This window comes from Stegodyphus dumicola, chromosome 4 (assembly GCF_044657685.1).
Source record: "Stegodyphus dumicola isolate Sdum_Otavi_A_Nest chromosome 4, ASM4465768v1".
Taxonomy (NCBI): domain Eukaryota; kingdom Metazoa; phylum Arthropoda; class Arachnida; order Araneae; family Eresidae; genus Stegodyphus; species Stegodyphus dumicola.
Window position 1 is genome coordinate 230,257,105 of NC_140771.1, and position 25,831 is coordinate 230,282,935.

The following is a 25,831-nucleotide window of genomic DNA, read 5'->3' on the forward strand; positions in this document are numbered from 1 at the left end:
AATAAGCTTGATCCCCTTACAATTTGAAAGTAGAAATAATATTGTTATGCATTTGTTTTTACTAAGCATTGTTTTAAATCTCACTTCCGGTCCGAAATAGAAATTGTTATACATTTATGACTGTCATCAAGATGGAAAATTTTCTAGATTACTGTAAAATTCATTGCATTTTCCAGTTAAGCAAGAAAATTTTAAACAGAAGAATTAATCAAAATGAGTTGCATTTATGTTTCATTTTTAATCATGCATTTGATATACAATCAGATTCTGCCAAAGTCATGTGTAGTTTTTAAAAAAGGTGTTCCATAACAAGAATCAAGCTATTTGTATTGAAACGTAAAGCAAAACTTTGAAATATGCACTTCAACTGCTCCATTCATTCCATAAAACTGTCTAACGAGCTTCGTATTCTTGAATCAGACAATTTCTTTTAGATAAGAACAAAGAAATAACTGTAAAATTTGCCTATTAGTAAACGTTCGCTGTTTTTAACATTTTATGAAAAACTCGAAACATAATAGTATTACTCTTTATGCCTCTCAGGGAGCCATCTTCTGAGAGTAAATCTTTACTTCACGAAAGAAATTAGTTACATTTTTAATGCATTAAGAAAACAGTCTCAGTTTGAAACATGGATTTTCGTCCAGTTCTTTAAGATAGAATATACATTGTAAGCAAAAGCAACAGTAATTTAAAAACAAATTTACGATTGAATACAATATGTTTTGAAAAAATATTTTTTTTATTTAATCACCTTAAAAATGCTCACATGACAGAAACGTCCTATATTTTTAGTCTAAACTAATTTATATCACACACTGAAAATACTAAAGTAAATCTTTAGCAGTTTTACTTTCAGATAGCTAACTTAGGAATTAAATCTATGTGGGTAATTTTAAGAGAAATATAGGAAAACTAAAATAAGCGCACTTTTTTAAGTTACATTCTTGCTTTAGGTTCCTATTAAAATTTATCTCCAGGATTTTTATTTTATTAATTATGTATCTTCATAAATATCAGTTTTAAGCAAGATATTTAGAAAAAATAATTGTAAACTGTCCCCAGTTTCCAAAGTTTTATACATTTATTATATAGATATAAACCTTTAATTAAAACTACTATTAATAAATACTAAAAAATTACAAGAGGTTTAATTACAATTTCAACAAGCAAAAGCAAGAAAACTATCAAAAACTGTACAGTAGAACATCATTACTAACATAATATATCAAACGCTGTTACAATACTCAAAACTTGGAAGTAGGATACAATGCCATTATTAAATGAAATATATAAAATTCTAATTGCTTAGTGAACAAGAGTTAGTCTTTGCACCCATAGGATATACTAATTGTGACGTCCGATGTGGCCTCATTAAAGTTTTCAATGCAGTCTGACATCCTATTTAAGGATCGGACGGTTGAAAATCAAGGCTTCGTAGCAGCTGGGATAAAGAATAACTTATTTAATGGCTGCTTTCCTAAGCGTTTTAGGCTTCACGCTTCTACTCTGTGGTAAGGATTAATTAAGTAATTTAAGTAAGACTACATAACAAGCGTCTTTAATTTCTGCCTGTTTTAATTATATAATTTAACGAAAGGATACAGTCTATGTTGTTTACTTTTAAACTTTGCTTTGACTTTACTTAATTGACTGCTTCGACTGCAGTGAGTTTTGCATATTTAGTAGTTTACGTTTTGCACGTATGGTTATTTTTCATGAAATTAATGCGCGAAGTAAGGAGATCTTACTGCAGCAATATCTCGAACAGTTATATATTCATGCCAAAATATATTTTTTAATATTTTCCATCCCTTTATCCACCATTTAATAACGATTTTTGGAAACCGAAGATCATTTCCAAAGAAATAAACTTTTCTTTGGGTTTTTTTTATCAACATTATATTTCAAGTGGCAAATCAATGTCAAGAGAATCCTGGAAAATTACTGCAAACTTATATTTAAAACTAGACAAAACTAAGACTCATGTTTACAAGAAGTTTCTGTAGTGACATATATGTATAATTTTCTATAATTGAGTGCTTAATTGTTCTTTGAGAGCTCCATAATTGATTTTTTAATAGTTGCTTTATTACAACTTTTAAATCTTCTTCAATGAAAAAAAGGGTTTAAAGCGCAGTTTTTTGCTGATTGTTAAATTTTCATATTTCGTGAATTTTTCTTATATAATATAACAAACTGTAAATCTTATATAATTGCTGTCATTGTTTATTATATGGGAAGATAGCTTATTCTTATAAATTTCTGATAAACTATAAAACTTTTATGAAATAATTATATCAAAATAGGATTTTTGTCAATTCTAGGAATGGTTAAAAGAAAGTCCTCAGAAATATAATTAATAATAAATTAATAATAAATTAATAAATATAATTAATAATAATTTATAATAATTCGTTAATAAAATTACATAAAATGAAAGGGAGAAATGTATATCGACGAAACCTTCATTTTTGAATCCATACAGAATCCCGATATAATTTAGTTATTAAACTCTGTTATGTCATAAACCCTGGAATGATATCTATTAACATACTTACCATATTTTTGGAAATACTAAAAGAAATAAATCTTTTTGAGTTCCTGAAATTCAATACGTAAATTGCAAGACTTCATATTTTAATTACATTGCATGTTCCTGAAACGCTAATTTTCTAATGTCATTAAGATATTGTTGATATATGTTTAAAAATGTTGCTTGTCAGTCGAAATAAATCTTTTATTTATCCTTTTTCTTTTATTATTTTCTAAAACTGCACATCGTGAGAATTATTTAAGAATGAAATATTTCACCAGCCATTCTATTAATGCTTTTTGATTAGTTATCATGTAAATTTAAGAAGAGTCGCTCCCTAAGAAGACTGCTTAGCTCCAGAGAATTTTGTTCATCTGCGGAGGTGGTAATTTTAGAGAAATGGCGTTCACTTGTTATTTATGTATGCTCTCAAAAATATTTCTCACTTTCAGAGGTAGTCATCTATGACAACTGATCGTCTCGAGACGATAGGTTTAAGTCTCAATTTAGAACCTATTGCAGCCTGAACTGGCAAGCCTGAACTGCTAAACTGTAACCTAAATGTTAGAAACATAAAAACTCCCAAATAGATTTCGCATTAAATCTCGTTGTTTTTATCTTTTATTTTGGCCAATTTGATAGCTTAAAATCTTAATAATTTTTTTGCTAAGACAAATAATTATTTCTGTTGCAGTATAAATATCTGTGACGATTGTTCATACTAACTGGTTAAATATGAATACAGAATAGAATCTTACAAGCATACTTCATTTTATATATCCAAATATACTAGTTTATTTTCCTTCTCAATAGTTTCTTCTTCCGTAATTGTAAATGAAAAACAACTGTGGTACTTGCTGTTTTTCATTCAAACTTGCTGTTTCATACTTTCCTTATCTAAACTTACCCAGTCTAAGATCATTGAGTAAACTCCAAGATGCTGCAGAAAATCACTTTGATACTTCTATAGGAAAGGAACCGAAATCATGGCATATTCTTCTGTATCTGCTGGATGATCTGCTGAAAAATTAGACTTATTAAAGCCATTACCCTAATTCTGCTTTTGGAATTACTCTTACAACTTGTTATGCGTTCTTAATATGAAAAATGTAAACATTAATTATAATTTTCTGTAAATGCCTCCTCCTATTAATGATTTGTCGTAATATTAATTAAATAGTAGCTAACACATTAATTAATAGTATTATTAACATAATTAATAGTAGTAACTCGTTTCCGAAAATAATTACTGCAATTATTTATTTAATTATTATTATGATTAGCGGCTCCAAATAACACTTTCTTTAGCATCGTCTCTCCTACCCTCAAGCGAGCAGTTAGTTCCGTGCATCGACTAGTTCCGCAATATCTGCAGTTCTGATTTTTCAACTCGCTGCCCTAAAGAGAAAAACTGATTTTGAATGGGCCGACTATGTCAGATGTCTCCGTTAGCTCAGATAAACTCCAGTCTAAACGGCTCGTTAAGTGGCACGTTTATCTGATAAGGTATTTCTCCCGCTTTACTAGCGTGCGTTCGTGGTGTAGTGGTTCTGCACACTGGGCCGGTATTCCAAGGTCCGTGGTTTGATTCCAGGTGAAGGCGTTTGCTCATTTTAAATCCTGCCTGCTTCCAAAAAATACTTAATTTCTATACAGTGGCGCCTGAACTAAAAGGGTGTTGGATGATGATTCTCCTCACTCAGGATTTGGCGATTGGGTCACCTAAAACCCCAGTCGCCATTTAAAAGGGGGAGTATATAAGGTATTTCTCCCGCCTTCCTAGCGTGCCTTCGTGGTGTAGTGGTTCTGCACCCTGGGCCGGTATTGCAGAGGTCCGGGGTTCAATTCCCGGCGAAGGCGGTTTATAATTTTTCATCTTGCCTGCTTCCAAAAATACCTAATTTCTCTACCTAGGAGATACGAAACCTTAAGCGACGTTCTCACTGGGGTTTATTTGAGCTAATGGAGTCAGTTCCATATGTCGACTAACTCCGCTATGCCTGCAGTTCCGATTTTTCAACTTGTTGCCCTATGGAAAAAAACTGGTTTTCGAGATAGGTCGGCTTCGTCAGTTGTGTTCGTTAGCTTAGATAAACCTCAGTGGGAACGGCCCTTTTAGGTAGGCGGAGTTTCATGTGCGGTACGAACAAGTAAAAGCGAGCTCATTCGGCAAATCTCACCTGACCCTGCACTTGCATTACTAATATCAACGCTACTGAAATGATACTAAAAGTTTCTAATTTAAGCAAGAATAAAATACTATGAAATCAAAATGGTACAGTAAATTTTTCATTACTTTTGTATACAATGTACATAGTCTTATTACTATTACTATAATGAATCAGAAAAGTGACTAATTTATTTTTAAATAATCGTAAGAAAGTATTTGTCATTCATTGCCTAATTAAATTCTGTGGGTAAAAAAAAGGCTCATTCAATGAAATTTTAATGCTACATTGTACCGAAAAATTTTGTTTCGGAATGAAAAATACAGCAATATAAATTCGTTAAAAATATGAAAACCACAGCAGAATAACTCTATCCAGAGCAGAGTATTTTTTCCTCCTGAAAGGATGGATTAGTAAATAAATGCAACAGAATATTTAAACAATATTTCTTAATACAATACAAATTTATACTGCATTAACTAAGACCAAAAATAATTTTATCTTTAAAATTCCACTTGGAATATTATAAATCTATAAAAGTAAATAATAGATGAATTTCATGAACTCAGCTTTCTTGTAATTTTTACCGTATCAGGTATGAGTGACTGTCGAAGACGAAGGCATTCTCCGGATGAACATCGCCACCACCATGGTCATCCAGAAAAGGCTTTGCAAGAAGTTCTGTTTGAAGATTATAATAAATTGACCCGTCCGGTCACGAAAGCCTCAAATGCTGTGGTTGTCTGGGTTGGAATGTCACCTCTTAAATTACGAAACCTGGTAAATGTTTCATACATTACACGCTTGATACCCTTTGCTACGATTTCTTTGAGCTCAGTCAGTAATACTATCTTTACTATCTCTTTCCCCGAGCAGATCCAAACAAAAGGGTTTCATTGTGTAAATTTAGAAAGCATTTTAATATTTATCTGAAATACTTAAAATATTTTCTCTTTTTAGGATGAGAAACATCAAGAAATTGAATTGGATACTTGGGTAAACATCGTAAGTGTATTATGAGCAAATACGTATTGTTTTAATGTCGTAAACACATAAAACTTGCATATTTGCAAACTTTTGTTACATAAATACCGATTGCTTAAGTTGAAAAAATACTTTAAAATTAGAACTTTTGCGTAATAGGAAATAATAATTTTCCGATCAATTCTTTTTTTTACGTTAAATTTGTATATCTTTTCATGCTTGTTACGAGAAATGTCTTCAATATGTGACACTGTCACATACTTGGCGGCCAAACTATCAAATCTACACAAGCAATGCGCATAGGTTCTTTTCACAATATATTCTAATACATTATAATAAGATTATAATAATTCTAAAATTCGTAGCTACTTTGGTACAATGAAGACCAACATTAACATGTTTACGATTAATTTCCTTTTTAATTTTTAATTTTTCTTCCGTGATTACTGTCTTTATTTTGACCTCTATACTTTAAATCAGCAATTCTACTCTAGTAATTTTGCACAATTTTGTACAGATTTTCTACAGAAATTTTGTACAATTTTGTACAGAAAAACATATTTGAATAACAATATGTTTAAAATTTCTGAATAAAATCCTTCTCCTTGAGCATTGTTTAGAATTCCAAAAATTTAGTTAAGCTTTTCATTTCTAGCCTAATGTCAAGTTAAAAAACAAGCAATATAATAAGTTAAAATAATAAGTTAAAAAACAAGCAATATGATTCTTAATTTTTCCTTTATTGAATTTCTATGGTATCCCTTTACTACAATTCTGCTTTTTTTTATCGAATTTATATTTACTACTTATGCATTTACATCAGAGTTCAAGTCGATCATCAAAATTTTATATTAATTTTTTTACCTTTTATTATTTTCGTCTGATACATTAAATTGGTAAGTTAAGAATTACATGAATCTGATACCGCTGTATTTGAATGTGTGTGTAGAATATTCTTTATGATTTGTAAGTTTTGTTGTAAAGCCAATGAAGAATGCTTAGAAAGAACTAATATTATTCGCATAGACGTTTAAAGAACGTGGGCATCTTATCTGTATTCTGAGTCCCATAAAAGAAAGAATTCCTTTAAAACCTCATTCCATATATAATATGGAATTTAAATAAAATTTTTCGCATATTAAATCCTTTAAATCAATTACTCTTCTTTCAACTACTTAGTGTCTTCCACAAATATGTTTCCTTCAGTTTACACACAGCTTCTGTCTACCTCATTAAAGAGGTTATAGCAAGCTTCATTAATATCAATATGTTAATTAGTTATTATGTGTATTTGAATTTGTCATTGATATTTTTTGACATTAGGGTTTGTAAAACTTTTTGAGCAAAATATTTTCTGTGCAACATCATATTTAAAAATAAGTGAAGCTATATGCAAACATACGTATTTGAAAACTGACTGTATTTTGTTTGGAAATTTGCATATTGTTACTATTCGTAAGCTTTTTATATACTACCTGTTTCAGCAATTATGTGATTTTATCTCATTTGTATGATATCATCTCTTAACTGAAGTTTACTAACTGAAACATTGCATACTTCCGTAATTAAAAAAAAAAAAAAAAAAAAATTCTATTACCTAGCACACGTGATATAATTTCTCGGCAATTATGAAATGCATAGCTGCATCAAGTCACTATTAAACCCCATATAATATTATACACCTGGCACATAGCCAGTTTCTTTGATAAATTTCCACGGAAAAATCAAATCTCACGATTTGGAAACATTAACAGGCCATTACACACATGAGGATCTTACGATCTTTGTGCGATTCACGGTAAGAATGCATTAACATTTTGAAAAAACCTGAGTATGGCAGTATAATCTTCCTTTGTCCTATACAATGATATATAACACCCTCCCGCTGTAACATAATCTTTTTTCAAGTAAATAAAACCTGCTTTTTTAATAGCTAGTGTAGTGGCACTTTTATGCCAGAATAAAACTTAAAAATTTAGCCTTGGACAGAATTAAAACACGGCTTTCAAGGAAGTTGTCTTAAAATGGATATAGGTGCTTGTGAAAGAAAATTATTTTGAAATGATAAAAATTTTAGATCAGGATCAGAACTAGCAAATTGTTGCTTAAGTAAATCAGCTACGATTCAGGGGAAAGCAAAGTTTAACAGTGCCATCAATATCTTTAACGGATATTAAAATATTTTTGAACTTTGGATTTACTCTATGGAGTGTCATTTAAGTTTCTAACCAGTTAGTTTATGTTAGTGTGCTGTCCTATAAGCCTAATTTCCATTTCTATTCCATTTCCCTTTCCAAGTGTGCAAATTTCTAACTCGTGCGATATTCAAATGAGGTAGAGAGTATTTAAATGAAGATTTTTAGAGAGTGAAATCAGAGCGTGATACGGCTGCTAGAAGGTCACGTTGCTAACTTTGATTCTCTAGCGATTAGTATTTAGCGGAGTTGAGTTATTCTTGTCATTAAGCTTGTTTGCGCCCACTTCGGTCACAGCCAGCTTAAGCTGCAGTTTCAGTTGAGTTAACTGTGTATAGACATTCGTTTTTTTTTTTTTTTTTTTTTTTTTTTTTTTTTTTTTTTGTTGTTGTTGTTGTTGTTGTTGTTGTTACGCAAGAGAGATGAAAAATGCGCAGTGCCCTCACCGGGACACGAACCACGGACCTCTCGAATACGCGCCGGGCATCCTGGCCTCTACACCCCTAAGGCATGCTAAGAAGGCGGGAGAAATACCTTACATACTCCCCCTTTCAGAGAGAAAAACATTAAAAAAAACTCATTCGAATTTTCAAAAAAATCGCTTCCAGGTGCGCTGGCTCTTGTCTAGATGTACCCTATAGATAGCAAAATTCGTAGCCCTGTGTCTACTCGCAGCACGAACACTTACACACACACAGATAGACTCTTCCTTTTATTATATTGTAGAGATATTAGGTACTTTTGGAAGCGAGAGACTTGAAAAACGGACCTCTGGAATTCCGGCCCAGCGTGCAGAACCACTACACCGCTAATTCATGCTAAGAAGGCGGGAGAAATACCTTGTATACTCCCCCTTTCAGAGAGCGACTGGGATTAGGGGACCCAATCGCCAAATCCTGGTGGTGGAGAATCATCATCCACCACCATTTTTAGCTCGGGCGCCATTATAGAGACATTATGATATTTTGAAGCAGAAGAGATGAAAAATGAGTAATGCCCTTGCCGGAACTCGAACCACGGACCTCTCGAATACGCGCCGAGAGTATTGACCACTACACTTCGAAGGCATGCTAAGAAGGCGGGAGATATACCTTATAATTAAAGCCGTTAGACTATTTACTGTATTACATTAATTTTACCTCATCCATTATCTTTGTTTTAAGCCAAAACTACTTACTTCTGTAAGCATGAGTCGGTGCTTACTGTTATTCTCAGATAAATAAAATTGTCCTTTACAGCATTTCCTTGTCTCTATGGTACTTACAAGGCATAGTGACAACTCATAAATTGTCTTTTAGGGTTCTGATCTAATTTTATGGTATCTTCTGAAAACCAGACTCTATAACTGTCTAACATATATAGAGTGACATCTATAGTGTTTCATTAAAATGCAGTTAAATATATCCAAAAGTTCTCATTTATATTTTCTTTATAATATACTTTTTGTTCGGTGCACAGTATTCTTTAAAAGGCGTATTTATTTGTAAAATTAAATTTATATTGGCTATAAAACATAATGAGCACATTTCCAATATGGTTTTACAACAGTTTATGAAAATTCATTTGATACCTTGGACGTACAGTTAACTGCAATTTCATTATGCTTCAGTTTCAGAAAATAATCTAAATGTAGATATAATTACAACTTGTCTTGTTACAGAAGTAAAATAACATAAATGATTTTTATTCGTGATTGTGTTCGCAATCCCATTTTGGTGCGACAGAAACCAATCAAAATATTAAAATACTTTAACTGAAGTTTTGTTTTCCAGAAATGGAAAGATCCTTTTCTCAAATGGCAGCCAGAAGATTATGATAACTTACACTCCCTGGTACTACCTGCTGAAGAAGTCTGGAAGCCAGATATATCAGTTTATACAGCGTGAGTATAAAATATTGCTTTCTAACTGCAGTGAAGTACTCAGTTGATAGCAGATTCGTACAATTTGTTTATCGCTAAGGGTAATTTCATCATTTTTAAATCATACTTACAGGTAATGTTTTATGTGAACTTACATTTTGTAAGGACACACTAATTATAAAACTTAAGCAAAGTGAAACTCAAACTTTTTCTTTTGTGTAACACAGATTTACAAACTTTTCCTTTTTTACAAAATTTCCCTTATTTAAGAAAGGGTACCTGGTTTACGTAAGGAGAAATTTTGGTGTCCGTCGATAACATCGCGAACGAAAACGTCGCGGAGAAAACAACGCAAGGCGAAAACGTCGTGCTACAAAACATCGTGGGAGAAAACATCGCAAAGAGAAAACATCGCAGTTCTAAAACATCGTGCTACAAAACATCGTCGTCGAAAATAAAGCGGTTCAAAAACTTCGCAGTTTAAAAACATCGTCATCGAAAATATCGTGGTAAAAAATAAAGTATCTACAAATCATCGCATGACGATAACTTCGCAGACATGCTTTTTTCAGGTTTTAATTATTGTAAATGGATATTCCCATAATGATTTGTGAGCGCAGTATGTAAAGAAGGATAATTTTTATTTTCACATATTTTATTAACTAATAATTGTTTGCTGAAAAAGTAAGAAGGAAACTTAAGCATAAAAAATTAAATGCAAATTATAGATTATACTTTTCATGAAAAATTACCAGTAAAAACTTTATAAAAATGATTTATTAATGGCCTTTGTTAGTTAACTATGTCGGTTTATAATTCTATTAAGTGCTATAAGTTGCATTAATTTTCTATGCTTAAGTTTCATTCTTATTTTCTCAGCAAAAATTTATTAGTTAATAAAAAGTATGAAAGTAAAAATTATCCTTCTTTCCATTTTGCGATCACAAATCAATATGGGAATATACATTTACAATTATTAAAACCTAAAAAAGCATGTCTGCGATGTTATCGTCATGCGATGATTTGTAGATACTTTATTTTTTACCACGACGTTTTTAAACTGCGAAGTTTTTGAACCGCTTTATTTTCGACGACGATGTTTTGTACCACGATGTTTTAGAATTGCGATGTTTTCTCGTTGCGATGTTTTCTCCCACGATGTTTTGTAGCACGACGTTTTCGCCTTGCGTTGTTTTCTCCGCGACGTTTTCGTCCGCGATGTTTTTGCCGCGATGTTTTCGGTTGTAACCGAAATTTTGATATTTCAATAAAAAGATATATATATATATATATATATATATATATATTGAAAAAAGAAACAATTTCACATGTGCTTCTATAACGCGGTTAAATGTCACAGTAAATTTCTCCAAACATCAGCACGAGAGTTTTCAGTTCGGTGTAACACAACGAAAAATATCAAATTAGTGGAAGATATGAAGATACAGAGGTGCCATTTATGCGATATAAATGCATTAAATATTGAAACTGCAATGCTTGAACTAAACGAATTATAAAGAGTTTTAATGAAAGAAAATCATTTTAATTTGTTAACAACGAATACTGTTAAGTTTACAGCAACGATTTCCAGCTAAGCAAAGAAATGACAATTATGAATATGTTATTCTGAAATGTTTATAATGACGATTAAAATACGGTGAAGATAATATGATGGATTAATATGCGAGTGGTACTAAATACTCATATTTGCGTTCAGTTATCGTTATGAGTGGAACTCATAAATATTAATTAAAAAAATGGAATAAATTAGCATAATTATATGCAGAATATTAATATATATTAAAAGATAAATATTACATATTACTGTTTTCACAGAAAATTTAACTCGAGTATAAAAATATCCTTTCTAAAATAGCTGTTGTCTTTTCTGAAATATATATCTTTTTTAGAACTCCAGATACATCTGTGCGGCCGACTATCATAACCAACGTTGTGGTCAACAGCACTGGAGAAATAATATGGGTTCCACCATTTACAATTAAAAGTAGCTGCCCTATGGATTCCTACGATCATAAACACGAAGTCATATGCAATATCCGCATCGGATCTTGGACTTATAATGGTCATCTTCTGGATTTGCATATGTCCAAAGTGGACATGAGTAATTATGTTGACACTCATCCTGACTGGAGGTTGGTTACTGTCAAAACAAATGAAGCTGCTAAGCTGTATGAATGTTGTGATGAAGAATACCTTCACATCAATTTCAACGTGACTTTGGTGAGGAAGACTTCATCGCATTCACATCACAGCCATTCACGTAATAGCGATCATTCACATAATAGCGATCATCATAATAGCGATCACGATTGGCATGGACATTCTCATACAAAGCGACACCACGGATAACTACATTCTATCTACGCTTCAGTAGATTGCACTGCATTAATTGCACAGTCAGTGAAACTATAAAATTATAAGTGATATTTTCACATCTCAGTAACATTTTAAAAGCAACGTGTAAAATCAATGCCTTCAATCATACTTAAAAGTAACAAAAATAGTTACTTCATAAATTAAAAATTAACTTAAAATATTTAATATAAATTATACATGTTAACTGAGAGCTTGTTTATTGAGATTCTGAAGCATCAATTAGCAAATGAAGTCCTTTTTGTTAATTTTATTGCACTTATAATCATACATTTCGTTGCGTATTGAAGCACAGTTATATAAACGTTCATAAATACTTCAGATTAAAATAAAAATTCAGTTGGATTTCTTTAAGTTTATACATTCATTGCAATCTTTATATTTTTATTTGAATCTGGTTTTTAAGTTCTGTATGATGCAACTGAAACTAGAAATATTGAACAAAATATCTTAAAACAATCTCAGTAAACATGACTGGAATTACAATTTTTTATTATTGATATTATAAACTGATAATTTCTGTTTAATATGATAAATAAAATAGATTTGTTGCACAGCATGTATCTTGTAAAAGTTTGCAAAAACTTACTGACCCATGCTTAGATTATCAGAAATTTCAGAATGTGAAAAATGCACATGTTCTATAAATTTTACAAATATCATATAAAAACGTTAAAGTATTATATCACGGTGAAAGCGTAAAAACACCATAATGGATAATTCGCTCTGACTAATGCCTTAAAATTGCTAAATAGTCGAACATCGAATAGTTAGAACAAACCATGTGCATGGAATAGATACGCCTTAGACGTCCTTTTTCATTATGTTTTAGGAAAAAGGAATATACTTAACACTGTTAACTCCATTAAAATATTATTAATAGCATAATTTGGAATTCATTATTTGGTTTAATATTGTGAATATTGTTAACGTGTAAATGAAGTCAAATTAACTACATAATAAATTTTCTAAAATGCTGATATTTTTAACTTATAAAATTCTTAATTAATCCAATATATTATTCCTTACTTAATATTTTACATGCAACTTTCTAAGGCAATGTTTGTATGGCAAGTTTTCCAAGGTCTATATTTGCATTCTAAAGTCTATATTATATATATACAGCAAGGTCTATACTTGCTTACTTTAGAGAAGCTCTTAAAATGTTGTAATGTTTATATAAAGCAACTGTCATTTTAGAGATTTTGATACCGGCTTAGAATGAATCAAATATTACAGCCAAAATTTCAACTGCTTTATACAATATACATTGATAAAATTAATTTTGTTACACCGTTACCTAATTTAATTTACTGGTACTAATTTAGCATTATGTTAAGTTTAATTTCATAAATCTAAAAGTAACGTTGTTCGTTTTAAATTTCTTAATGTAATACAGAATATTTCAAAGTACATACGTTAGTGTAATAAATTACCATTAAAAGTACATATTTTGAATTATTTAATACGTCTTTCCTTAAGGAACATATTTTGAAATTCAGTACTTCTCAATAAATAACTATTTCTTTCCTCTGAAAAAACATATTTAATATCTTCGTTCACAAATGCTTATTATTTCAGCTATAGAAGGTAGCCACATTTTCTGCAAATTTATTTTACGAAAGCAATTTTAACTTCCTATTTTAAGAAACATCGAATATTTCATCTCCTGTAACATATCAAATACAGGTACAAAAAATATTAGCAAGTTCATTAATTTCGGTAAAATATTTACATCCTTAATTGAAATGTGCAATTATTGTAGATATCTAGAAGAATAATTTTTTGTCAGAGAAAAGACTAAATTTTGGACACAGCCATGGAATAAATCTAAGGCAATTTTTCTTTGGCAGCTTTTCTAAGGTCTATATCATATATATACAGCAAGGTTTGCAAAAACCTTCCTGTACAAAAGTTTTGAGGTTTAGGGTTTATATTAATATCACGAAAATTAGTGATTACAAATTTATCTTAACAACTAAAAACAAACTACTGAATACAAATTAGTAGTATCAATAATAGTCAGTAACAGTATGTGATTTATTAATTACATCATTATTATATCTCTACATATGTATGTACACATTCCACATGAATGTGTATATATATATGGGTGGATTTTCAAATCAATCAGTTTAGCAACACAATGAAAATTTTTACATGAGATCAAAATTTCCATCAAAGTCATAGAAAGATTTATACAAATTTTCTTCTTTAATACCCAATTTTTTTACTTAATATTTGTAACAGAAAGTCTTGTTATTATAAAATCTTAGGAAATTCCATATTGTTTTTTGAAATTGATAAAGAAAGTTCATCAATGATCAAGTTACTACCCCACTTACAGCTATTAAAATTGCATTTAAATATTGATCAGAATTCGAAACAGCAAAGGTTTCATTGAAAGACTATACAGCGTTGTCCAAAATCTGGATAAAGATATCGTCAAATTAGGTGCGAGGGTTAGCTGAAAGATGTTTCTGAGGTTTCTTCGTCAAGCTAAAAGTATATAATGAATACTTTAAATTGACAGTTAATATTCATCTCTAGTATAGAATGTAATACAAGAAAGTGTTAGCACAAAAGTTAGCCAAATATTTAAGAAAAGGCAGATTAAGAATATAACATAACATGTATAACATGTAATCAGAATCAAGATAAATTTTTCCTTAAAGATTTAAGTACTCTTACGTTCGTAAGGATTCATAATGGGTTCAATGTATGCAGAACCGATTATAGCTTGATAAAATTTATTTTCCCAAAAGAAACACTTTACAGTTATGGATCTTTCCCCAAAAGTACTCGTATAGCTTTTCTTAGCACACACGTTTTACACAGAACAATGAGTAGTTACTACTAAGAACGTGACATGGTAGTTTAACTAAGAGCGTTAAACACAACACAATGCAAAGTTCATCTAAAGAGCAAAGTTCTCACGGAGATCTCTCAATACTCCGAAGACAACGCTGAGCTGAAATGTATGAACTGATGCTCTCTTCAATCTTATATGGGTTTCTCGTCGGCTATCGAGGAATTTCCAGCACATTGCAGTTCTCAAAAAAGTGCTGGAAAGCGTATACGGTTACAGTTACACATAAGGGCCAGATATAGTTACAGTTACATAGGCATTTAGACCAATTACACTTTACAGGGATCGGACCGAAATGTCATCAAATAGTTGTCATGTATGACGAATTTTGGAGATTTCTCGCCAAACTTGGGGACAAATACTAGTCGCCAAAACCATGGCCAGGTTGGCGATGTCTCGTCATTTAATAGTCATTTATTTCAATTTTAAATAGATTTGCCCCTGTTAATTTATTCTTCCGGCAAAACTTTGCTTAATACTTTTTAGGATTTAAGTAATTCTTTTTTATGTGAGTAAAACATATTTACTATTTCGCTGTGTTTAGAGAACTTAGTTTGATAGCTTTCCAAAGTCTATATACGCAGAATCCATTTAATGGTCACTACATATTCTAGTTATTTTTTTTACTCTTAAAGAAAACGCAATTAGGCAGTCTAACCTGTATACTTATCAGGCTTCGTTGTGCAATTTTTTTCTTTTATCGTTGGCATAGTTATTGTCAACAAGATATCAGCAAAACATGTGCATTCTGAAGTAAAAATATTTTTTGAACATAAATTATTTTTAGTCTAAGAAAATCCATCTCATAAGTAAATCATACACTTAATTATCTAAATTATAGTAGGAGAAATGAAGAATGAGCACTTCTATTTGTAGATGAGTGTAATTACACCAAAATTGTTAAAGTTTTTATAACACGCTCTTACTTGGCCAATTACCGCCCTACGATGAATGTACATTTGAATTGTAACGAAGTCAAGCCTAGTAAAAAGTAGTATTTTTTGGTGATATAAATGAGACTCTGAAAAATGTTATTTAGCATAATATGTCTCCAACTGCACTCATGAAATGTGTCAAATTGCATTCAAGGCTTGCATATTTTTGTAAGTTCTCAAAATAATAAATTTTTACAACTATTTTATAGTACCTTTGTAAATTAAAATTTTGTTTGTATCACTGTGGCAAAAGCATATTTTTTACTTCCTTGTACGAAGTAAAAAGGAAGTATTGTAATCGCGAAAAGCTTCAGGCAGCATATTTCAACGAAAATATTCATTTTGACCGCTATCGAATGCAATTTAATAATGTTTTTGCGTGATATCTGTACGTAAGGACAGAATAAAATACTCTTTTCCTTCAAAAAAAAATTATAAAACTGCTTTAAAATTAATTCTGAAAAGAATTTTTCGTGGCGTCTGTACGAACGTATGTGCGTACGTGCGTACGAACGTATCTCGCATAACTCAAAAACGAGTAGCCTCAGAACGTTTAAATTTTATATATAGGACTGCTATAACATGTAGATGTGCATCTCGTATTTTGGTTGCAATCGGCCGCACCAAACGTATATAAATATATTTATATATTTATCTACTCTATTACTTGGCTCAGTGATCTCAGTTTCTTTACTCTTATATGTTTGTAAATTGTACATGTTTTGCTTTAAAAATGATTGAATTATGTTTTTTTTATCTTCCGGTTAAGGATTTTATGCCTTTAGTAATTCTGTGTGCAATATTTTTAGAATTATCAGCAATTTTAAAGTTGTTTAATTGCCACTAAGCCTGATTTTAATGGCGGACATTGATGTTTACGTTTGAAACAGGAGACTAGTGGATTTGTTGCCAATCTAGAGAAACTTAGCTTCGCAACAACAAAGATAACGCATTCATTTATTATTGCCAATTAAATCATGCTTAATTCTTTCTGGAACTTTTTCGAGGGAATAAGTGTTTGAGATTTACTTTGTAGTTTTTGATATAGATCATTAGAGTTTTTATGTATTTTTGCCTTCTCGCGAAGGGAACACTGAATTAACTAAATGAGAAATACTCAATCGTCTGTGAAAAACTGTTTCTTTTTTGTTTTGTTTGCTTAATTTCTTTTATACATAGTTCTAGCTTTATTATAGTATTCGAATAGAACATGTGCAACGATTAGATAATTCTTTAAATGATATAATTTTGTGCATTCTGAGTTATAATATGAATGAAATATAATACTGTTAAGTAAACCTAGCGCCAGAGTTTCGCTATGGTAAACAAAGTGAATTTTAAAAAATGCATTTATTCTATTGTGGTTTATGCGCTGTCGGCGAAGTAGGTTTATTTCAATCTAATAAGTTTAAATAAAATGCAAGAAAAAATGCGTATAATTTAATATTCCGTACAAAGAAGTCATGTGGTGTACACATCAGATTTTTTTTTACTTATAATTATATCATACTATCTGATGAGCAATCTATTCAGTTGTTCAGATTTATAATCCATGTATGCTTATTGATACAGTCTAGTGAGATAAATTTAAGAATTTACCTGTAGTTGGAAACGTTTCATTTCATTTTTCTGAAAATTATTACTATAACAATCAACATGCGTTTTATACAAAAAAAATAATAATTCAATATGAGTGAAAAATGAGTGTTTCCTTTTACTAATATAAAAAGTCTGTCTCCCATTTCCTTCCCAAGTTTCAGCCGCCTTTCTGCTAATTTCAAATCAGAGAAAGATATACTATTCTATGTTTGCAAAGTGTAAACTAACCACATGTTAATTAATGTTATTCTCATCCGATTCTAATAAATTATTAACCGTAAAGCATCATCGTCCATGCAAAGTTTATTTTATTTTATTTATTTATTTATTTATTTATTTATTTATTTTTTGTTGTTTTTTGTTTTTTCAGCCGAAACATGTTCAAAACAAACACCCTATACTTCATATTAGTATAACTTAATACATTTACTCAGCAGGTTTCAGAACGCTGAATCCCGAATTAATACAAGAACAAAGCCCATCAGTGGCTGAGCGCTGAACTCTGGTAGTTTGGTCCAAGGGCCGAATTCCGGCCTAATGGGCGATGGGTGTTTATGAGGTTTTCCCCACGCGTAGCTTGTATATGAGCCAATTCCCTTTGAAATATTCTCCTCGAAGGCATCCCTCCCTTAGGCAGATAGCCCTTGAGTGCTTTGCTATATTCAAAATAAACCAAACCTCACCATAATACAAGTAGGGAAGCACACATCATGTGAAAATTATTCAGTCATTAAAATTTTAGTCACAATACTAGAAATGTTTACACATTTCATTCTAGTATTAACATTCTAGTATTAAACTATTCTAGTATTAAACATCTATGCATGTTATTCGACAGAAATCCAAGCGGTATTTCAGTTCCGTCCACAAGCGTAGCGATATTTCCATTCACATGGAGATCAACACAGCTATAATGTAGTGTTGGGACACATTTAATGTTGCTAGATTTGTTGCAATATAAGCATTTAACATACAACTGGTATGTAAGGTCAGGAAATCTTGGTGGCAATCTGAGTAATAAATAATCTTATCTTCTCCATATCGACTATATTAATAATGTGGAAACTCGTGATTGACCCATTATTCAAAACTATGCAGAGTATTACAACTATGCGCATAAACAGCAATGCAATCTAATGAAAATTAGTAATTAATATTTTCAGAACTTTACAGCATAGATCATCTGTCAAAAATAACGTTATATTTTTGTAATTTCTGAGCCTCAAAATATTAAAAATGGAAGTTTTCATAACGATGTAATAGGTAATCCATAAATAAAGATAAAAATATTAAAAGATTAATAGGCAAAGGTTTAACGTTCCGCAAATATTAAATTCACCGTTCATGCTATTTCTCATATCTTATTATAAATATGCTCAAATACAAATATTTCCTTAAATTTCTAGAATTAAGATATTTAAAATACTTCAGATAACGAAAAATAATTGTAGTTGATTTAATCATATGCTGTGATTTATATATCCCGAAGAAATTTGCATTCCAAAACTAACTTGTGTTTGCAGTCGTTTAAAGTTAGATTTGAGTTAGAAATATGATTTAGCACTTGTTCAAATACTCATATTTAATATCTGTTTATTTTCTCTCAAGCGCTTAAAAATATCAGGGTTCGAACGTAAAACAAACTCTTTCCTTTCATGTACATTTATACCAACGTATCCCTTTAAGTATGTATCTTAAATGAAAAGCAAACAATCTACACTCTTAATATTCTTCGTTGAGTAAACATTGACCCCAAAGCTCCGTTTGAAATGAGATTCCGTATAAGCTTTATAAAATGTGTACACATTATATTGTTTGCCTAGACAAAAGAATGAGATAATTACTTTCATTGATTTTAACTGAAAAATAACTTTTAAAAAAAGCCTTTTTGTTTGCCATGACAGCCTTCTGAAATTAATCTTTCTTCTGTTTTATTACTCTAATCTTTAGGCTGTTATTCTCTGGATTATGTATGATGAGTAGTTAGTTTGGAACAAAAAATTTCAAATATGTTTTAGAGATTAGATAAATAAATACAATCGTTACTTTCTCAGGGATAAAAGTAGAAAAAGACTGCAGAAATACATTTTTGCAACACTGAAATGCAGTTTTAATTAAGAAATAAATTTCCTTCTTTAATGTTTTTTAAAAATTTAATTAGACTAACATGTTATTACAAATAATATGCACGCGAGATTAAGAGACGAAATTCATTCGTTAGTTACATTTGCGCTTACGGTTTTTTAGAACTTACTAATCTTGCTAAAGAGAAATTGCATTTACATTTCTAAAAATTCTTTGAATGTGAAATTAATTTACACTATTAGAACATTAGAAAACTTTGTTTTCAGTGATTCTTAAAGGAATTGTTTTCTTCTTTTGGGAATTCAGAATGTTTATGCAGATTTAAATTTGATAATTGTACATTTCTTTCTTAAGTTTGAAGATTATGTTGCTAAATACCGTTTCGTTAAATATTCTTCAGGATACGCTTACGAACATTTATTCTGGGAACATTTATTCTTCTAGCATATGCCTCATGTTCCTTGACGCGAAATTTTAAGACTCTCTGAGTTTGGCCAAAATAAATTAAACCACACTCGCAAGGAATCCTATAAATACCCCAGGAATTAATATTCGAAATGATGGAGTCCATGAGTATGGACTTAGAATTTTATTGATGGGAGAATAAACGATCCGAAAGTAAAATTTCTGCAAAATATGTGCAAATTTATAGCTAATTGATGGAAAGAATGGAAGGACAACTGAATTTTTATAATCTCCTAAAACAAGAGTGTGCCTTTTAGTGTGTTGAGATGAGAATTTTTTAAGTGCTTGATTAATAGAGTTGTGTGAAAAGCCCCTGTCAATAGCTATTGCTTTTAAATAATTTAGTTCTTTATCAAGGGATAGTTTGGAGGAGCAAATTCTACCTCTCAGTCCAACATCTGTTAATCTTCTCCTGCTTGTTCTTGAACTGACAGAAACACCAGCATCATTCAAATCACTTTGATGGCCGCTGATGACATTTTTCTATCTTGGAGACATAGTCTTTTTATTCTTCTGTCATCAAGAGATGTGTTGCCCCGTTTTCTGGCTTTTCCTTCTTTGTTTTCTATAGAATTTGTCTCATATCGTAAACAAAACATTCGGACTACAAATGTAGTCACTGAACCACGCACCTGTCTTGCAATTTCAGCAAAGGAAAGACCACTTTCTCGTAACACAATAACATTACATCTCTTTCTAGGTGTCCAATCTACTCTTTTATTTGATGTCATTTCTTCTTCACTAAATATTAAATATTTTTACAAAAATCCCTACTTGTAATTGCAGTGTATAAGAAACAGGTCCTCTTTCTACAGAACAAAGCAAAATAATGAATTGTTTCAAGTGTAAACATGATGTCAGGTTCTACTGGCAGTTACTAACATTTGATTGGTTCTCAGAACAACAGTGATTGGCCAGGAAAGCTATACATTACAAACCACTTCATAACTGTGTTTTTTATTTATATTTAAGTATATATAACTTTTTTGTATTGCAAATAATTGAATTTTGTGCTTTGTATTGAATTCAGTAATAAATTCTCTTTAAAATGATATATACAAATTTGCATTTTGCGAAACGTAACCACTTGTTTTGGCATTTGATAGAAAACAGAATTCTTCAGTCGTAAAAGGCAAACTACCTATGCCATAAGAAATGAAAAATTTCGTTTGAAGCTACTAAAAAAAGCAATGAATTTTAGTGGAATGTTTATTTACTAGTTGGAATTTTTTTTATATATATTAGTCACGTTTTTATAAGCATACATTTCAAAAACATAAAAATTTCTAAAAGTGACCACAATATTGGCCACCACTGTATTTATAACGCTGACATTGACGAAAAATGTTCGGCACACAATGACGTCACATGTAATTGCGTGCTTTCTTCAACGTCAGTATGTGGCCTTGTATAATAGTAATAAGTTAACTATGCCAAAAAAGTCATTCCAATTGATTTAAAGCGGTAAAAATGAATACTTTCCTTGAAATCTAATTTTTCGCAATTATAGTTCATCATTTAATTCCTATAAGGAACTAGAAGGTGACAGTTTTGTATCTTCCATTCTGCAGAGCCGATTAACGAAATTTCGATTGCATTTTTCATTCCGGGAAAGCGTCTCTTAGAATGTATCTTATATACAGAGAGAGAGACAGAAGGCAGATAAACTTAAAGCATCTAAAGCCGATATTAATTTGGAATGAACGCAAGGCAAGTCCTCAACAATATTAATAATCGCAACCTTGTATAAGAGTTTTAACACAATATCAAAAATAATAGAATTAAAATAAGAATTCATAATTGAACAAACTCGAAAAATAAAAATGCGAAAAGGAAAATATACAAATTGTAAACATATAAGAATTAATCTCCTTATAAAGAGGTCGGTTTCCTAAAGAATGTTTTCTGAGTTACATGAAATTTAAATTCAAATTACAAGAATTGATTAAGTAAATTGTTCTTTAATTTAAAATCATTGTCTGGTATCTGGATATACTTATGGATTACGAGGAATTGGAAACCCTTAGGGCGGAGACTGAAAGACTCGCAGTTTTGCCTGAAGGGCCAATATTTTATGATTCATGCAATTTTTCAAAAATAAATCTTTGAATATTATAATAAATCATAAATGTGTAACAATAAACGACAGTGCTTGATAAATGAGATGGAAAGACGAATGATTAAAATTTTATTGGAGAGCCAAATGTGTTAAATTTACATTTAATTTTTAATAAAAATCTAAATTTTATAACGCGTTTGAAATTTTTTGAAATGATAATAATAAATGAAATTGTATTAAAAAATAAAATCAAAAATTTAGAAATAAGTAAATCAAATTTAAAAATATAATAATAATAGTAATAATATTAATAATAATAAAATTAATGGTAAGCAAAATAAAATATTAAGAAGAAATAAATATAAAATGTAAAAAGTAACATTAAGAAAATACAAAAAACATAAAAGAAAATATTAATAAAAAGAAGTAAAAAAAAATAGCATTAAAAAGGGAATACGATATAAAGATAGTAAAAAAATGCATTCAATGCAAAAATATACATAAAAAAATTCTTAAGCTTTAATTAAAAGCTTTAGTTTTGGCTGAAATGCACAGTTTAGTCACATTCAAGCCGCTTCCTTGGCTCCCCACTTAATCTCATTTTTATTAAATAAATATAAGTTTCGCTTATGAGCTCAATTTTTAGTCAGTCAGCGGTCTGTCAAGGAGATCATCACTTAAACACTCACTAGTCAGTCAACGTGCAATTTTTAGGCAGTCACTGAAGTCAAATTTTTGTCAGTCAACGAGATCGTCACTTGTTAGATCGTCACTTGTTTATGTCCAATTCTTAGTCGATAAATGGGATCGTCACTTAGTTAGTCACTGCCCAGTCAATGTCCTATTTTTATTCAGTCACTGGTCAGGCTATGAGTCAATTAGTCACTTACTGGTCAGTCAAATTGCTAGTCAATTAGATTGGTGTCATTTCGAACAAATTTATGACGAACATAAACTGAAATTATGTAAACTTAGATCTTGATATGATGCTTTAAACTGTTATGTTTATTTTTAATGTTTTTAAGGCAAAAATATTTCAATAACGCTTTTCTTATGTTTGAAATTGTGAAACGCCTGCTAGGATGTGATGAAGGAAGTTGAGTATTCTCGTCATCAACGTAGATAACAGCGACGGTATCAACGACGATATCAATAAGGCGTTCTTGAAATTCTTGAATTGGTTTCACTTCTATTCTGTCTACTTGATCCATTTTGCCATTTATTTCTGGTGCATTATTTGAGTTGATGAGATTGCCGAAATCGATGTCCCCTTGTGCTCCAAGATCGTTATGCGAATCAATGCATTCAACATCCAATGATTTAATAGAGGCATTCAAACTGAGTTCTTCCTTGTTGAAGATGGGTATACTGGTATTCATGCCTGTTTCATTACCTGAGTTATCAGGTTTTGGAAAATCAAAATTCTTTTCTGTTTCTTGATGGAGGTAATTAAGTTGATTTTTATCACTGATAAGGTACAAATCAGTGGGATTGCTTTCGAAATCTTTGGCAAAAAGTTCGATGTCGTCAGTGTCACTATCAATATGCAAATTAAGAAGCTTATTGTCAAAAGGATCGTTAGAAACTTGGACAAAATCGGTGTCATTGTCTATATCCACATCAAAGGAATCGTCATTAAATTCATTAATATGAGTATATGAATCAAGAAAATCTATATTATGCACCTCCTTTCCGGCATTAAATTTCTGTTTATCAAGATTAATGTTGTTTTCATCGTTACTTTTCCGAGCTTTCTCTTCTTTTCGAGGAAACAAAATGAAGGCAGTCGCAACACAAATAAGTATGCCCAATAGGCTGTCGATAAATGGTGTTGGTATAAAAACGTAACACAATACTGTCAACAAAAAGCAGCCCATTTCTGAAAATGGCCCGAATTCGATTTCAGCAGTAAAAATAACAAATTTAAGCAAATAAGATCCACACGTAAGATTTTAGCACCACTAGATTTGATATCTCTAATGATTATAGTTTATCAGCATTGTTAAAAAGTATTCATTAACTTTGTTGTAAATCAACAAAAGCCCAAAAACAATTATTGGTAACTCGATTGTTACAAATCTTATTAAAAGGATTCTTTGACTATGTAGCAATGAAAGAACATCTGATATATAACTCTACTTATAATAAAATGGAAGTTCCTGTGTGTGTGTCTTTCGTTCATGCTGCGTGTAAGCTAATAGACCTAGGGCAACGAATCTGGTACATAAGTGCATCTAGGCAAGAGACAGCGTACCTCGAAGCCAGTTTGTCAAAATTGGAATGAGTTTTTTTTATTTTATGTTTTTTGATGGAATCGCATTATTCGATAATCCTCTCTCATTATATCAGCAATAATGTTGTTGTATCACTGTTGCCATTGTTAATTGTATCAAAACTGTTGCCAATCGGAAAGTTTAAGACGAAAATTAGCGTTTTAATAAATTTTAATTAATATCTCTGTTTTTGCTATGTTTTGGATAAAAGTGGAAGCGGAAATGTGGACAAAATAACGAACGCTAAACTACCGCTGCCATAAATATTCAAATAAATATTTTTTTTTCAGTTTCTTGTGATACAAACATAAACATAATCCTTGATGTTTTCCTAGTTTTATCAGTGCAAAGAACAGAAAATCATGTTTACCTTACACTTTCATGGAAAGCGTTTCATCTACCTTTGGCTCGATGAAAATGAAGCTAAATATAAACACAATACAAAATATATATAAATATTTTTAATTATTTAATAGGCACCTCTTTAAGATAAAATCAACTGGTTAGCGTAAACTTACCTTACGTTATATTATAAGTGGGAATGTATTTATGCTTAAGAAGGCCTTTAAATGATAAGCTCAACAATGTGCTTCCATACAAAACCATCACAACAGACGACATTCCGACATTCTGACATCATACCAGGTGACGACATTTCATACGACCATCATAACAGACATTCTGAACATGGAAAACCGAGTGAATAGAACATAACGTTTCAATTCTCTACATTCCGCAATAATAAGATTTAATAATTTGAGTCAACATGGGGTGTTCAGATCGCCTACCTTACTAAGGGATTCAGCGAATGGAATTAGCTAGTGCGATGGTCACTTTCTCGTCCAACAGATAATGACTAGAGATTGGAAAGGAGAAAGTGACTTATATTTCATCTTCGATGCACCAACAGAGCTAAATTATGCGCCTGCTTAATGCTGTTGGCTGAATATCATTCTAACACATGTCTGAAAAAATTCATGAGATTTAGAATGGAAATTGTTATTATCTTCGCTGCTTATTGGATGATAATCACAGAGTTAAGGGAAGTGGGAGTTTAATTAAACTTTTCTTTTGTCTTTTCTCTAAAATCAGTGCATTGTTTTCAGAATATTGTATTGAATATAAAATCTCACATCGCTTTTCCTCCTACTCAAATCCTTTGATTCTCATTTATATATAAAAACTTTCCCTCACTACTTACCTAACATGAACAGTAATTTTAGGTACATGCACCCAACAAAATATCTGATGTGGCCACCACACGAGTTCCCTGTAAGGACTATTAAATTATAGATATTTCTGCTTCACTTGATATGCACCTGTGTCATCGAATTTTAATTAGATATATATTTATATTTCAATTAATTCAGTTCTCTCTTCGCTGCGGAGCAAAAATGCATGAAGATTC

The 25,831-nt window shown here is 30.9% G+C and overlaps 1 protein-coding gene across 1 annotated transcript; it reads left to right on the forward strand.

Moving 5' to 3' along the window:
* The first annotated feature begins 1,379 nt into the window (after positions 1-1,379).
* On the forward strand, positions 1,380-12,697 carry LOC118194184 (neuronal acetylcholine receptor subunit alpha-7-like). The gene is made up of 5 exons (XM_035365396.2): positions 1,380-1,514; positions 5,300-5,484; positions 5,665-5,709; positions 9,656-9,765; positions 11,655-12,697. The coding sequence occupies exons 1-5, from the start codon at positions 1,469-1,471 to the stop codon at positions 12,112-12,114; spliced, it is 846 nt and encodes a 281-aa protein (XP_035221287.1). The 5' UTR covers positions 1,380-1,468; the 3' UTR covers positions 12,115-12,697.
* Positions 12,698-25,831: the final 13,134 nt, after the last annotated feature.

Coding starts and splice junctions, on each gene's coding strand:
- LOC118194184 (XM_035365396.2), top strand. CDS start 1,469: ATGGCTGCTTTCCTAAGCGTTTTAGGCTTCACGCTTCTACTCTGTG. Junction 1,515..5,299: donor CTTCACGCTTCTACTCTGTG/GTAAGGATTAAT, acceptor TTACCGTATCAG/GTATGAGTGACTGTCGAAGA. Junction 5,485..5,664: donor CTCTTAAATTACGAAACCTG/GTAAATGTTTCA, acceptor TTCTCTTTTTAG/GATGAGAAACATCAAGAAAT.